Source organism: Bemisia tabaci, chromosome 3 (genome assembly GCF_918797505.1).
Source record: "Bemisia tabaci chromosome 3, PGI_BMITA_v3".
In the NCBI taxonomy this organism is placed as follows: Eukaryota; Metazoa; Arthropoda; class Insecta; order Hemiptera; family Aleyrodidae; genus Bemisia; species Bemisia tabaci.
Genome location: NC_092795.1, coordinates 25,423,268 through 25,440,289, shown reverse-complemented (window position 1 = coordinate 25,440,289; position 17,022 = coordinate 25,423,268). Strand labels below are relative to the sequence as shown.

Sequence of the window (17,022 nt, the reverse complement as noted above, 5' to 3'; positions counted from 1 at the left end):
ACAGAAAAGTGATGACAGCAACAACAGAGTTGTTTTTTGTCAGTTTTGAAATGAACTTGGTGTATGGGCTTTCATTGATTTTTCGACTTTAGGATTCAGTATGAAGCAGTATCTCACTCGTAATATGATGACCTATCAATTTCACTAGAATCAGTACAAGTAAACTTGGAGAAAATAAAAATTTCATTTGTGCCTCGCTGATCTAATTTTTTGTAAAGACAATGGCTTCCTTTTGTTCTTTGGGCCGGATTTGCCATTAGGCTACATAAGCTGTAGCTTAAGGGCGCAGCAATTTAAGAGGCACAAACTATTTAAAACTTCAGTCCAAAACAGAAGTGGAACAGTGAGAATTTTTTCATGAGGCAAATTTTCGGTTGTCAACTATAAACAAAATCAGTAAACAGTTGCCCTGCACGTTAATGAAGTTGGTATTTTCATCAACCAAGCAGAGCCTGGTACTTGTTTATGGGGCTGTTAATGAGTTTCACTCTCTAACCAGAAACGTCAATAGGTTAAATAACGTAGTCCGGAGCACGTTCACAACACTGTTAACTGTTGGCAAAAATTAAATTACACTTGACTACGGGCGATTTGGCAGGAAAGGCTAGGCCACGCCCATTTAATCACAACTGGAGATTGAAAATTGGTTTTGATGACATATTTCTTAAACTGTTGACGGATTTTGTCAACAGTTAACGAACGAAAATTCGCTCATGATGACTGTCAAGAATGTTTTGGCAGTGGCTCACCTTTTATGGAGAGTTGATAGCATCTTTTTTTCTTATCACCCTGTAGAGGAAAAATGCATGAAACATGAACTTCATTCAAAATAATCTCGATCCTTTCTTCTTCACTGCATCATCATTCGACAACGATCCATTTTTTTTCAAACATGTCCAGTCCTCCTGATAATTGCATCTATGAATAGCAACTATCTGCTGTAAGTTTGATTTACTAATTTGAGAATTGGGCTATTCCAGCCATCTCCAATATTTTCACTGATCACACCAAAAACTGTGGAGGAATTGAAGGCAAGATTTGCTGGAAAGCAGAATGATTCCGCAGCAGCAAAACCAACCAAAACAGAAGCAAAATCTACAGATAAAAGTAACTCTGCTCCTTCACAGCCTGCAAGCGTGCCAGCAAATTCAGAAACAATTGAGAAATTAGAAGCTGCTGTTGCTGCTCAGGTGAGTTCATTTCTGTACCTCAAGCTATCTGTTTTCTGCTTTTTTGGGTCTTTAATATGCGCTTATCTGGCTTACATGTTTGCCAATGTAGAGGACCCTAATTCGGATCTGTTTTTTTAAATTGTATGAAGAATGAGCACAGTGAAAGCTTGATGACTAACAATTAATTTAAAGGAGTGATTGTTTAACCTTATTATTACTTTAGTTTATGGTACAGTTAGAAATTTTAAAATGCAAATTCCTCCCTCAAAAAAAGACAAAAAATAAGTATACAGGAATAATGGTTGCATAAGGACTTCCAAGCAAAGTTTGCCTATCTTGGCAGCAATTTTTAGGAATTATTCAAGAGCAGCCGATATGAAATGAAAAACTTCAAGCCATGATCACCTAATCAAACATCATAGTGGAAATGGTGTTTTTTTCTCAGTTCTATTAATTGGAAGTTTATTGAGCCAATTCCTGATTCAGCTAACTTTTTTTTTGCTCCAATGGACCACTAGACAAGTCACGGATTCAAGCATTCTGATAAATGTTTCTTAACCAGAATTTCACGTAGAACACAATTCGTGCAACGAAAATATTAACCTTTTTTTTCACATTGGTTATGCGGATTTTGAACTGCCCGCTCACAAGAAACTCAAAGCTCTACGAGCAATGTTCATTTCCCACCATGTGTTGTTCAAACTATGAGCAATTTGCTATAGCTGCGCCAAAGTGTCAAGAATGAGGTTGCCAGATTTTTATATTGCAAGAGACTGTCATGATAACGTTCAGCGTGCGATGTGAGTCACGCAGAGCATTGAGTTTTCATGAGCTGGTGGTTTGAATTCACGAATCAAGAATCATTAAATATCTACGTAAGGAGTTTGACAATGTATCAATGTATCATTATGTTTGACAAATATCTACATAAGGAATGCTGAAATTCGTAACCTGTCTAGTGGTCCATTATAATCTTTGGAACTTCTTGGCTTTGCTTTCCCCGCGAAATGGTGTGGACCCAGCACCATTCCTCCACCTTTTTACTTTTTTTTGCTTTGCAACGAACTTTTAATCCTTTTACAAGTCTGGAAATCAAGTTTTCCCTGTATTTGGGAACCTGATTTTATAACAAGGATCCTATTACTCACTTATACAGTTAATCATGCCAAAATCGTTGACCAGATTTTAACGAATACTCCTCTTCTTTAACATTATTATTTGGACTGTAGTTGTAGGCACCATATTTTATATTTAAAGTCTATCGTTAAAAACCACTAACTCCCTTCTACTTAAGTAAAATCCCTGCACAAGAATTTCTTTAACATCATGTTTTTAACTGTTCTCCTTTTATTGATCTCAAGATGTTAACTTTAACTTTTACAACTCCCGTCCCATTTATTTCAATTTTTTTCTTTTCGGGCATCTCAAATTCTACTAGTCTTGCCCCTGGGATATTCTGTGGTGATATGTACTTAAGTCTGATTCAACATTATGTTTTAGTTCCTTTTTTCCTGTTACTAATAATTTTACTCCACCTTGAAAAGCCCGGACATTAGTGGCACTAGTATTTAAAGTTGATCTCTAACCTACTATTGTATGTAAGAAAAATGATTACATTACCATTTCTCTTATCGAATTATCATCATTTGGACTACATTTTGCAATTTTGACCTACTTCTGGCGTATTTATAACAACACTCATGTGCATAGGAAAACTAATGGTAAATACCTACGCTGTTTCTAAATAGAGCCAGAAATTGTAGTTCCTGATTGCAAAATGAGGTCCATTTCATAATTATCCTCCTCTGATTGAAGATAAAATGTCCTTTGCCAGGAATCAGTGATGGGTTTCCTACGAAAAAGCTGCACATCGGCAAAGACAATCATTTGTCATGAGGCAGCTTTAGCAGAATTGAAACTGCAAGTAGACTCCATAAAAAAGTTAGCTCATTGTATGTAGTAAATAAAGCTTTTGAATGAAAGTTTATTTAGTTGATTTTTTCTGCTCCAATGAGTCCTCTCTATTTCTTCTCTAATGTTTTAAATTAATATCGTAGAATTCATAGAAAGCCTTTGTTATCGTGTAACAAAGTTTGATGTGATAAAAAGTTTTGTTGTCAAGTTGGTTCTCTGGAGATCTCTTAGGTTGGATTGAGCTTCCTGTTCCTTCACAAGTATTTTTTCTATTGGACAATTCCAACTGGCTTGAGAATGGCTTCAAGTTAGTACCAATCTTGTAGATGGAGTTGAGCACTGAAGGACTGCAACTCTAAAGGGATGATTGGAAAAAACCCAACTTTATTAAATAAATTAATCACTTTATTAAAAAAAATTGCATAAAAATAATAAAATCCAAAAATTTAACAAAGGAAGAAAGCTGACAATGAGGTTGCAATTTATATCTATGATAGGAATCTTGATCGAAAACATTTTTTATACAATGGATCAGCAAAAAAACAAAAAGAGGCCCAGAATAACTTCACCATAATTGACAGATTAGCTTTACAAACAATGAAAGAAAAGACAAAAAGATTTGAAAATAGAGCACCAACAAGAGAAAGTCATCAAAACATTCTAAGAAAAATGCTTTCAACACGATTTAGTACTTTGTTTTAACACCTACTTAAATATGTATCTTTAAAGTCTTTTGAACGGAAATATTATTTCAGCCAATGCGTCCTTCCTTAAAGAGCAAAAGCGGTGAAACCTTGCCCTCAACGCAAGACAACTTAGGGCTAGCAACGGTTTCATTTACCTCAAAAGTTCAGGCTCTTAGTTCAAGCAAAATTCCCTGCTTTCTGCAAGGGTCTTAAGTATAGTTATGAAGTGATGTATAGTGGTGCGATGGTGATTTGTTGAATTGGGGGGAAACGCCATTTGAATTTCCTTTCCAGGTCTAATACTGTATGATACCTACTGCTAAAAATATTGATTATGTTACAATGGGAAAATAATTTTTAAGAAAGACAAGATTGGCTTTGCTCATGCATGAATTCCTTCCAATGTGTTTGAGTGTTATAAGAAAAAATGGGATCCATATACATGCAAATTTGAAGAAACGCATATCTCCCTGAGAGGGTTCTGTTGCACTCAAAATTTTTCAAAAAAATCCATTGTAAACAGATCACACTCCCTCAATGACGTTCCGTTCTTGTCCCTGCGATACTGTCGCTGGATTGGATGGTCGCTTAGTTAGATTCGATTCTAGAAAAATGCATGGCGGGGGAAAATGAAAATTTTGAATTGGTAACTTGTTGCTTCTTCAGGTGGCTGGCTAGACTTAACTTCCTACTGTTTTCACGTGAGAGGTTCACAAAAATATTTTGGTTACTATCTGACAGGAGGATTAAATTATAAAATAACTTTTGAAACATTGTACAATCAAGATAGAAATATTTCTAGTTTTTTCACAATTGTGATTATTTGCTTGAATTGCTTTGAGGTCAACCAGAATTAGCCATCTTAAAGGTGTCGTCAGCCAAGTTGACAGTTGTTTACTTTCGGTTTGCAGGCGTTTTCGCGTCACTACTATCCACATGAAAACATCTGGCTCTCCTAGAAGCAAGAACACAAGCTTAGATAGGTTTTTTAATACTTTCAAACCTTGTAAAACTTTAATTTTTAGCCACACGGAAATCACAACCACAAAAAAGTTGCAAATCATAACTGATAAGTAGTTTTTTTACTATACGATCATAAGACTGATGTTTTCAATGTGGATAAGAGCGAACGCCGCTTTGTTCAGAGGCCAAAATTCGTTGTTGACACTTGCAAACCGAAAGTACACAACCGTCAACTTAGCTGACGACACCTCTTATCAACATAAATCCTCAATTTCGCCAAAGGGACTTAGAATCATCTTCTTACAAACTGTAAACATTCAGATTTCAAGGATTTTAGATACCCATAGCTTTTTCAAATTAGATAAAGCTTAATTATAAATTACGAGGCTCATAATTTAAAAGAGTTCATGCAATCAGCAATGTGTAAAATTCTCCGGAGGCAAGTAAAATCCAAATTAAACCTCAATTTATCACCTCTTAATTAACAAAATTCTGTAATTTTTTGAAGGGGCTTGTTGTTCGTAAACTGAAGAGTGAAACAAAGGATAAGACCGTCTGGGAACCAGAAGTGAAGAAGCTTTTGGATTTGAAACAACAACTGGCTTCTGCCAAAGGAGAGCAGGTCGGAAATGCAGCTACCAAGAAGAAAAAGTGAACAGGGTACCTGCAAGAAGGAAAAAAGAGGTTTAAATTTCAGGCTGAATTGTATTTTTTCCTTACAATACGTACATTTCTCATTATTATTTTTAAGGAATCTATAATCTTCATTTCATAATGAAGCTGTGTGAAAAAGATTCAAATTGAAAGAGATCGGTGGAGGATCAACCTTATCATTGCCCTGTAATTTTGCCATAGGTTAATTGTCAGTCAAACTGATGATGTAATTTTGACTCCTCAACTTTAATTTATTACTTTATTTATTTCACTAGGTGTAAGTTAATGTAAAAAAATGAGCGTTTCATATGTATCAGGCTTGCTCTATTTATCATGCCTTCCTGTACCTGTCTCGGGATATTTAATACCTTGCCAAACCTGCAAGATCATTTTTGACATTGATAGTCAAAGCAATAGTCGAAGAGGACAAAGAAAAAACGGAGGGAACCTATTGGTGGAACAAGTGGTCGCAATGGACAAAAAAATGATTACTAGAGTAACTAATGGCAATCCACTCGAAATCCTACAGTTGGTCTATCATTTTATCCCTTGATCTACAAAATCAACCGTTTCAATTAATAGGATAGCTCCATTTTCCCTTTGTCTTTTTTGTCCATGACTGTGTCTATCAATTTCAATTATCAGCCTCCTAGATTTAGAGGCTAGTATCTATATTGGCTAATGCCTCTTGGCCTAAGTCTTGAAATAACATTTGAAGGATGAGTAGGAGAGGAGGGGATTAAAGACATTAGTAAAAATTTCTAAATGTACTTGCTTTCTGCCACTGAAGATGACTTTTCGTGAGTTATTAGACTGAAGACACAGTGATAGAGGTCTACTGGCCAAGGTCAATTTAAACTCATTTATTTGTTGGGAAATGCAAAGTGGCTAGAATAGGCAACAAATGATGCCATTAGCAAACTCCTGTTGATATTGCCTAAAAAAAATCCGGTAATTTATCTGTTTAGGGTTGAGAATAATCATGAAGCATGAGAAGTGTTCCTAAATTAATTTAAAGAGAGCCTCCCCCCCCCCCCTTCGTCTCATCCTTCGTGGGCAGTAGGAACCTTATATCTTGAATAAAACCCAAGAAACAAATCTTTATATAGATTTTAAATTACTTTTGAGGCTGTACTCGGATGATTTTGAAATAAATTCTTTTTTTAAACTTCTTAATAATTACATTCATGAGAGTTAGACATGGAGATTAGTATACCTTGGGTTCACCTGAACTCCTCAAAATCATCAAGATCATCTGGGTCATCAAGCTGATCTAGTTTATCATCGATCCCTAATTCTTCATGGATTTCACGCCGAGCCAGTTCCTCTTCTGCTAAAATTTTCCTGATTATAGCATCAGCTTTAATATCATCATCATCAGAGTCATCACTGCACTGTTCAGCAAAATTTTGTGAAAGGACCTGGATACAGAGAAAAAAGCACATCATGTTAATGATTATGTGTGTCTTTTATCATTCATATCCTTGGTTCTACTTCAAGTCGAACGGAAAATTAATAAAACACCAGTCTAAATATTACAGCTCTAAAGTATGTATCAACAAGGATACGGACTATTTAAAAATGCTGTGGATGACATCATCTAACGCTTCAGTGTCAAGTTTCTTTCATCTTCTCTTCTTTTTTCTTTCTTCTTCAAGAGTTTCCATAGTGATTGATAGAATCTCCTCAATGATTGGAAAAAAGTGCGCTGCTGTGGAAAGGCATAAGACTATAATTTTGAAGCGTCAAACTTTTCAAGTGATTTTCAAGATAAATTAATTTCAGAATTTTCTCATTGAGAAAAATGGTTGATGTTTTTCCATCCCAGTTTTACACCATGCAGTTTTTCAGAACCACCCTGCTCAGTACAATTATTGAACATGAAAGACCCTAAAACCAGTTTTATGTACTGTCTATAAATGTCTACAAAAACAATGGCTGCAGCCAGCAAGTCTGAGATATAGTTGATCTCTATGTAAGATTAAATTAGAGACGAAAATAGAAAGGGGAGAAGCTTCACAGAATAAAATTCATTTGAAAATTCAAAAACCAATGAAGTCTCAACTTTTTAAAATTAGTTTGATACTATCTAGTTGCTCCCTCGTACTTGCAATTTTCAGACTAATTAAAATGAATTTGTACATGACTTGTTCCTTTCACCATTCAAGCTTTTTAATTTTTAAAGCTTTTTTTAATTTAATATTTAATAATAAACCTTCGTTAGGTACACAGTTTATTTTTTCCCCCTTAAAACATGAAATTCTTTGACTTTTACACTCGCTTTAACTTTTATACATAAGTTTGTACAAAAATTCACATCAGAAAACAGCACCACTTTAGAGGAATCCATATGCGTGGGAATCCCCAAAATATTTGAACTCAGGAAGGAAAAGATCGAACAGATGTCATGTCAGCCGGATGTCCTTCATTCAACAGTTGGCGCATTAGTTAGCATATGGATTCCTCTAAAGTGGTGCTGTTTTCCGATGTGAATTTTTGAACAATCTTATCTTATCCCAATTCTAATGGTAGTTAGTAGATGAGAAGTAGAACTAACCTTTGCTGAAATGGGATTGGTCTGAGGTGTCAAACTGGCAGTGTCAGCTTTGAGTCTCCTAAGGCGCTCCTCGATTTGTTTATCAACATCAATGCTGGTCTCATTGAACTGTTTCACCAACTGTGCTTCAGCTGAGAATTGTTTTAGTAGATCTTCTGCCTCTTCCGCTTGAGTCTTTTTCCTACCACTGACGAGGAATGACTGGAATTGAACGTCAAACAGGATCACTTGTTTTGCTTTATAAAACATTAAATAAGGCTCAGACAACCTTAACTTCTACTCTGGGTAGGATAATCGATACCAAGAGCTAAACCAATACTGCCTGTGAAGACACTTCACTGTCACATAGGAAGCGTATTTCTACCATAAAAATTACTTTAAATTTGACCCGTGCAAGGGTAAATTTTGTTCAGAAATGGAAAAAACCCTCTGTTTGAAAATGAGTCAACTGCTAAGGCTTTATATTTCTAAAAATGAACAAGTTTATTTTTGAAATATTTCATTTTGATATGCAAGAAGTCAGAAGAGTACACTAATATGAGATAGACCAAGCAGAAAGCAATTGTGATTCGCTCAATGATTTAATCTAATGTTGGGAAAAGATAATATTGCTTAAATACGCAAGGCACCTTAGCAATTCAATTTACCGAATAACATTGGAAAAGTGCCATAAAATATTTATAAAATCACTTGCAAAGAACTTTTCACTTGGTTGCAAACTTTGTACTGTTTCTTTTGAGAGATATTAAACAAAAATTAGGAGATTAAAGTATTATTTTTTCAAAAGCTGTAGAATTCTGCTAGTGCCTTCCTCGTGAAGGCAGAAGACAGTAGAAGTTAATTTGTAAAACCTGTTATTTCCTCACATTATTCGGAGGCAAAACAAAAACTGCTCCTGCAAGCTGACAACATTTTACAATACAAGGTTAACTCAATTTCGTTACATAATGGCACTGACCTACATACAAGAAAGTATTTCATTAAAATAAGAGGCAATTTCCTCGGAAGGGAAAAAGTTAAAGAGAATTAAAAACAAGGAGAAAAAAAACATGCTCCACTGCCTCATGAGAAAAATACACTTGGAACAATTGAACATTCGTGAGTGAGTCATTTGCATTAAAAATTTGTTCAAGTCACAATACATACTTATTATGCTTTAATAATGAGAAAGTATTTATCACATTAAAAAATCTCTTACGAGGCCATTGAAGTAATACAAAATTACGCCTCTTTTCCACTTTTGTACCCCCCCCCCCCCCCCCATACAGTGCTCCTTCAACACAACTTCAAACTTCCTCTCCCTTCATAAATTTCATAAAACATCATAAATTCCTATCCAATGCCTCCTCTCTACCTTCCAAGTTTGACATGACAGGGTTCAAGATAAATAAAATTATGCACTTTTAGAGAGCGACAGAAAATCATCTGTCTTCAGTTAAGCACTGAAAGTAAATGGAAGAATCAAGATGGAAGATCTTCTTTTGTACTCTAAAAGTGCATAAACTTATTTGTATGGAATCCATCCAATATTGCTAAAATTGTTATCAATTGAATTTTCCCCTGTAAAAAGTACAATTTTTCTTGTTCATCTAATGTTTTAAGTTTCTATGTTCTCCTTCTCTCTTTGTAGTGCAGACTCAGAGTGGACTTTCTCCTTCTACAAGTGAGACATACTACTTCATTGACCCTGTGCAAGGATAACAAAATTTAAAATTCATACATCAAATAAATTAAGAAAAAGGGGGGAAAAGCGTCTAAAAATTTATCTAATACAAGGCACTTGATAGTAACAAAAATTTGATTTACAGTATCAGGTACTAAAATAATAGGAGCTATTCAATGGTATTATATGTAAATATTCAATGATATTTTTGAGAAATTATTTAAATATAAAGACAGGGAGTTAAAGAAGTGTGCATAAATCTTGTGCACTGAAAGAAATCAAGCTTCAAAGAAATTCTTGCTACAATTCCTCCCTCATGGATAATGGGCGAATCTTCTTGGCTTTGATTTCCCCGAGAAATGGTGTGGACTCAGCACCATTTCTCCACCTCCTTCCTCCTTCACTTTAATCAATCCATTACCAACTTCAGTGCTTCCTTATAACTCCTAAGATAGATGGCACTCTTTTCCTTTATACTGCCCGGTGACCAATGCAGTATTGAACCGGTAGATAATCCATTACCTCATTTTACGTTTCTGCTTGTCCTGAAGCCTCATAGACAAACAGAAGCACTTCTGTAACAGCGTCCTCCATTGATCACAGGCAGATAATGACAGTCAAGGAAAAAAACAAAATTTTTGCGAACTAGGAAGTAATATGGCCTCAAAGAGAGTCAACCTATTTTACGTTTTCATGGTGTAGTCTTGTTAGACAAAGGACGAATCTAATTTACAGTTAGCTGCCAGTTTTCTTCACAATTTACTTCAAGAAATCTTTCAGGTCTGTTAAATATTTACAAAACAAATCTTAAAATGATTCAAAGGTTTAAAAAATAAAATAAGTATTTTTAAACAGTACCAGGTACCTATTTAAGTACACAATAAAAATATCCGCAGTAAACATTCTGCAGCTGTGAATCTGTAGAATAAAATAAAGATATCACTTTTTTGTGAAAAAAAACTTCAAAAATAGGTGCAAGTTAAAAATTAAAAAATCTTGTTTCAAAATGGCATTATGTGGACTAGTAATCAAAGAGACAACATATGGAAGCATGCATGATGGCTAATGAGAACATGGTTCCTGCCAATTGAAAACTTAAATACAATTAATTACGTAGTGGCAACATTGAAATGCTAGAACCATTAATAAATATATATAGCTGCTAAATATAATAGCTGCTCCAATTCACCGGAAAATTCAGAGCTGTCAAAGCAGTGGAAGATAGAATAAGGAAATATGAAAGATGACTAACTAACCTTCTCCACACTATTAAATCCTCACCTTTCTTGACTTGGTTCAAGACTGAAAGCTTGGCATTTCCTCTCTCTTTTTCACTAAGTTTACAGCTGAATAGGCTGTTTACTGACAAATTTTGCATAACAATGATTTGTCATTCCCCAGACAAAGGAAGTGACTCAATTCAGAAATTGTAAGATTTACAAAATGATTTAATTTTTTAGAAGAATATGATTGCGCAGTTCCTGTCAAAAATTTTGCTGACTTTAGCATGTAATCCGAAAGTAAGTTGGTGAAATTTTCAGTTAAATATGTCCAAAAGTTTTCCAGGAAAAGTACAATTTGCAAGAAGACGTTTTGCAGCGTTGAAATGTAATTATGTTCTTCCATTAGGAAAACAATGAATTCTGAGCAATTTGGAATATTTAAGTAACAGGATATACTTTCAGCCTCCAGAACTTTCAGGTGTGTAGTTAATGAAATAAATTCAAGTGATCTGCATGAACCACCTGATCCCTGAGTTAATACTTCTTAATGAACTAAAAATATCCTAGGTGAAAGGGGGATAGATACTATCAAGTGGTTGAGGGTAAATGATATTTTGCCTTTTTTGAGTAAAACTGACTCACAAATGGACACTTGACCGTTTCCTCATTCATTCTTTTAATAACTCGTTTTGATATACATGCTTCCTCCTCTAGACTTAGAGACATGTTGCTGATGGATTTATCTAAGTGAGTGATTGATGAAGAGTTGTTTGAAATAGGAGAGGCATCAGGTGTTATTTCATCTTGATTAGAAGATTTCACATTTTTGCAAATCTTATTTTTTTCTGACACAGTCTTGACTTTTTTAAAAACGTTGCTGAAGATAAACGAAATGAAACGCCGAGCATATGTATCAGGGGGTTGGACAGAAATTGCATCGCCATCCAAAAAAATTGACTTCCAAATCCGCTGAATTTTGTTCTTAAAAGTATAACTATGCAAAATATCAATGATGCCAAGGTAGAGTAAGTAAGAGTTACCGTCACAATCATGTGCTGGGATACCTTCAGAAAGCATTTTTTCTTCCCTTTTCATTATTTCTAATCTACTGCTTAATTTTTTGGTTAGGGTGGGATACGAGACTCGGTCAGACAATAGGTGCTCCTTCCGGCGAGTTTGTTTTCCTTCATTACTTTCAATCTTGTGAAGTCCCAACAATAAACTATAATTAACAATTCGGAAACTTTCCAACACTCGGCAGTCTCGATTTATCGTCTTAAGCAATACATTATAAGATTCAGCTTCTAAGAATAATCCGTTCGGATAGTGCTTTAGGAAATCTAAATCTTTGAAAGCTTCATCATTTTTATTGGACGTCTTCCGCTTGTGAGTGGAACCCTTCAAATCGTACTTTCGATAAAAGAAAAGATTAGAGGGCAATATGTTATTCATGATCAAAAACATGAGACTTTTCGAACGACATTCATACTTATAAAGACCAAAATATTTCGGTAATAACGTGCAAGGGTTCTGACTAACATTCAAATAGTAACCTGGGAGAAGTTTTTGCAAAAATTCGCAATCCTTTCGAAGAATAGTTTTAAAAATAAATTCATCATTGAAGGTGAAATAGAAAAGGGAACCATTTTTGGTAGGGTTAAAGGAGGCTGGAACTAGTGGCCTACTACAGCAAGCTACTAAAAAATCTTCCTGTTGGACATCACAGAGATCCCGAAAGTATCGAAATGCAACAGGTGCATATGTTTTGAAGGTGAATTCAGGATGAGAATGAGCCGGAGCATGAGGTGAACCAGCGTTAGGAAAAAAAGTTATTTCTGATGTCATGAAGTCAAACATGAGGAGGTCGCGTTCTGGCTTGCAGGCTTGTTTTCCCACAGAGTTACCAATTCCAAGTTGCACCGAGCTGAGGATCTGACTCATGCGGATTTTTTTATAAAGGATCTCACCATCTTTGGCGATGGACAAGTAGCCGATCTTTTTGCTTCTGGCAATGCGGATCTGAGATCGTGACATGTTTTCATTGTCATCGAAAGACATGTCTTGGTCTTCTGAACTCACCTTACAGCAAAACATTTTGACAAATGGTTGCTCCAAAGGTGTTGAGGATGAAATTTGGTAAATTTTCGTTCAAATTGAACCCTTGCTTTAAAAATTCTGATTTTCTTTTTCACATCACAGTTGAGGCCAGAGAGATTTGTAGCCAATGTCCAAAATGTCACGATCAAAACTGGCAGTTTGCGGTCACATTGTGGATTCCTTTCACTGAAATTCACCAAACACAAATTTCACTAAAAAAAAAAAGAGTTGAAAATATTTCCTAAACATTAAGAGAGAGAGAGAGGAATTGATACTTGAGAAAATTATCAATTCAAGTTGGGATACAATATAAATTATTTTGTTTTGAACAAAAATAACAAAATTAAACCTCTATTTAAGAGGAATGCAAAACATAAATTAAAAAGAGTGGAAAGGCTGTTCCACGCACTCTACTGATAAAAAGAAAACAGGTTTATTAAATAAGGCACCAAATACTGATAAAATTCAAGGCTCCATCAATATGGGCTGGTTTACTCATCACAACTTGTTCAGCTGATAATTCAATTTACATCCATCGGAGTAAGAATGAAATCAAAGAGTAATTTAAGAGAGGCGAAATGATATTTTGCACAGTATCCGATTAAAAAGTGAGCAGAGCAAGTATTACTCTTGATTGAGCTTGAGAACTTAATTACTTATTCATTATAGCACTTAAATAAAATCCCTACAGGTGAGAGGGGAGGGGCTGGGAGAAAGAGAGATCGAGGGAGAAAGAAACTTGAGATAGTACAGGCAAAGGGCAAGAGAGAGAGTTGAGTCTTCTGCCCAATTTGATATGAAAAAGAAGAAAAAATTTTCAATTGTTTACAACTTGTCATTCATTGCAAGTATCTTGAAGGTCAGCACTGAGTCTGCACACCTTTTCGAAAGCCAAACGGACATTCACTTGCCCCGGTTGCCATACAGCTCTTTATTTCAAAATTTTAAACATCATGCAAGACATAAATATTAATTTCTTCCTCATGATTTTAACAAAATATTGGGCAAAGGAAAGTTTACTGCATGAAATGCAAGAATTTTTCATCACCCCCTTCCAGACAAAAGGAGGGAGAAAACCATAATTTTTGCAAAGTTTGGCAACAAGAATGTTGAAATGCTCAAGTATGCCACACATGATACGCAATGCATGTGCATGGCTATAAATATTAATGATTGATGAATGCTCTTAATTGAGTGGAGGATGAGAATATTATGAGAGGAAATAATTAAGTTCAATAAATGAACTGACTTGCTCTTCTCTAAAAAAATATTTGTCACGTAGGGACTTAACAGCAATTTTCATTTAGAAAATTCATTGTAAGATTTGACATTTTTAGGAGAGGCATCTCTTGTATAGTAGAATAACATATTAAAATTCAAGGATAGGTATCGAAGCTACAAAGGATTTGAATGTTGTTCTATTGCCTCTTCTTCTGATTTTTTATTGATAAAAAAAAAAAAAAAAAAAAAAAAAAAAAAACCATCTTAGCCACCACTATTTCTGAAAAATGGACTACAATCCTAATCTTGGGTTTTCTTTCCAAACATCCGCAGTTCACCTTAAAAGGTAAGATGAAGGGTAAATTAGGGAGAGGACAATGTCTGGCGTTTGCAGCTGTTCATACAGGATTTTGGATAAGTTTCAATTCCAACATGAGCCATTTTATTGTACGTACAGTAGGTGGTAGCACACTTGATCCCTACACATTTTCAAATACTATAGTCAAGAAAATGTCACCAAAATAAGGTCACCTTAGGATTTTTCAAAACAAATTTAACCCCCCCCCCCCCCCCCCCCGGCGCAAAGTATCTCAATTTAGAAATTCCATTTAAAAATCTGAAATCAAAGATTTCCAACTTTTAAAGGTGACATTTGCCATCAGTAAGTTAATCATCATTGTTATAGGAGATGAAAGCACCCAAAATAAGCTCTCAAATTTGTTAATTTTGATGCTTTTATTTTGAGAGAATTCTTCCCCTTGGAACCAAAATTTCAATTTGCAAACTCCTGATGTGTTGGAAGTTTTTAGACGTTTTCCTAGATCTGAACATTGTAGAACAAAGGCAGAATGGATTAAGTAGTTACTGCTCAAAAATATGACGTGAATCAAAATTGCAGAGCTGGGTTCAAGTTATGTGAGATGAGAGCTTACTAAGAAAGAGCTTACTTATATTTGACACTGAAAAAAACAGTGATAGACACTTGTTTTAATTTGGGATTTGAAAAAATAGTCGATGAAAGTAAGAAAAGTATTGTACAGGGCATGAACCAGATAGTTCGAAACATCCTTCTTTGTTGAGCTGGTGCTTTTTTTCCCCTGACAGACAGGTCAGAGACCGCGAGTCATTACACTTTACGCTGGGCTGAATTGGCACGATGCGATTCAAAAGTGGAGTGGGACTAGCCTATGATAAACTGAACATTGTCAGTCACAATATCTCCTTTTTTTTTTCCACGCATCAATGAGGCCAAGGGCTGAACAAAATCAGTTGATGCAAACTGCCCATGAGACCATCAACGCACTTACAAATTGACAGCTGACGAGCACTTTAGAGAACACTTTGATGGTGAAACTACAAAAACACCAATGTGTAGATTCCTTTCCTCAGATGAAATGAAACAGGAGTGGAGATTTCGAAAAACAGCAAACAAGATACAGTTCCTGCAGTTTCACCATCACTCTATGGCTGTATATAATACGACTTAGGGGAGCTACATGGATAGTTACACAGTGGAAGTTGTGTCAAGAAGAAACACAATAGAATATTTAGGAAAAGGGAATTTCGTCTACTTTGTGACCTCTTTGATCAATAGATATCTCACATTGTAATTAGCATGTTGGCCATCAAATGTTTTCCTAGAATAGAGACGTATTTTTTTCGACACAACAATTGATTCCTGTTACTGATTTTGTGTTATTTGCATCACTTTATCACAACCGATGAGAGCAAAGCCGCTAGAAGTGAGGTTGGAAACTCTGTTAACAAGCGTGCACATCAGTCGTAATAAGCTCCGAGGACGTTCTAATTGTTACGAAACAATGTTGCAAAAACGTTGCCAAATAGTGAAAAAAAAATAAACGAATAAAGATAGGCCACGTAAGAACATACGAACAAAATACGATTGTTACGAGATGTTCCGAGTTGTTGTGTCAAACAAAATACGACTAAGTTGCTATTATATACTCCTGACAACTGGTCAAAAGAATTATGCATGCATGAGCATGCTTAGAACACATTGAGCACTTGGACAACATTAAAAAAATATAGGGATACTCATCACTTTTGAAAGCTACAAAAATCACGAACTATGAGAAACTGCAGGATCAAGACAATCGTTGATCCCGAACACATTGTTCACATTCAATAGCTTACAGACTGTTAGACAGTAACACCTTTTAAGATCATTTAGTTTCAGGTGAAAAGAATTTATTTCTTTTCTTCATACGACCTCCATGAGTGGCGAGCTAAAAATCAATAGCTGTGGTGTGTGATATAATTAGAGAGATATTTAACTATGAGGACTAAAAAATTTACTCACTCTTGAGGGCTCCTTCACTGAAGTTTGGCCTCTGAGTTGGGCTAGTCGGCTTCGAATTTCATCATCAGTCGATTGAGGAGTTCCAGATACGTGATCTTCCTCCATGACTAGCCTGCTGGACGTTCAGTCAGTATCTCAAATTGTTTCAGTTAGAGCGGAACATTCAGACAAATAGGAATTGAGAGAGAGTCTGGTTTCCTTCAGTTCCAAGTTTTTGAGAAGCAATCCCCGGGTTTACGGGTTATGTTATGATATCCTGGATCTCCAGTTGAACGACAACAGAAAACTAAACTAATTTCAGGGTTCAGGTCAGGCAGGTTGGTTCCTCCGATGATAAGCGGTAAGTTTCATCACAATGGTGTGTTTTTTGTATAGCCCGAAAAGAAATGGAAAATTGCACATGTAGTAAATAATGAGGAGGAGGAAATGAGTAAATGGTTATTAAAAATATGAATAAAATTGAAATCACAAAATTGATAAGCAGAATGGAACACCAGAAACACGAAACACGGACAATAATAATAATTAATAACAATGGCCCGTGTCTCTGCA

At 35.4% G+C, this 17,022-nt stretch overlaps 2 protein-coding genes across 7 annotated transcripts in view; one reads left to right on the top strand and one right to left on the bottom strand.

The window, feature by feature from the left end:
• Positions 1-5,702, top strand: part of MetRS (methionyl-tRNA synthetase 1) — a 22,083-nt gene extending 16,381 nt beyond the window's left edge. Inside the window, exons 16-17 of one of the 2 annotated variants that reach the window (XM_019042334.2) lie at positions 981-1,190; positions 5,244-5,702. In XM_019042334.2, the coding sequence (XP_018897879.2) occupies positions 981-1,190; positions 5,244-5,390 (357 nt within the window). In that variant the 3' untranslated portion in view covers positions 5,391-5,702. Of the gene's footprint in view, positions 1-980; positions 1,191-3,006; positions 3,160-5,243 lie in introns of those variants that run through there. The other variant, XM_019042335.2, reaches the window with a different exon arrangement.
• On the bottom strand, positions 3,470-17,022 carry LOC109031051 (phosphatidylinositol 4-phosphate 5-kinase type-1 alpha). Of its 5 annotated transcripts, none has more exons than XR_011899512.1 (5): positions 16,471-17,002; positions 7,947-8,147; positions 6,606-6,810; positions 5,210-5,399; positions 3,470-4,727 (listed from the first exon to the last, which is right to left on the bottom strand). XR_011899512.1 is itself a non-coding variant. In XM_072298070.1 (5 exons), exons 2-4 carry the CDS (start codon positions 12,924-12,926, stop codon positions 6,613-6,615), a joined length of 414 nt encoding a protein of 137 aa, XP_072154171.1. In that variant the 5' UTR covers positions 12,927-13,115; positions 16,471-17,004; the 3' UTR covers positions 3,470-5,399; positions 6,606-6,612. The 5 variants fall into 5 exon arrangements, 4 of the variants coding, with proteins under 4 accessions (XP_072154171.1, XP_072154170.1, XP_018897884.2 ...); XM_072298070.1 differs by adding an exon at positions 12,912-13,115 and having other exon boundaries at positions 3,470-5,399; positions 16,471-17,004; XM_072298069.1 differs by lacking the exon at positions 5,210-5,399 and having other exon boundaries at positions 16,471-17,004.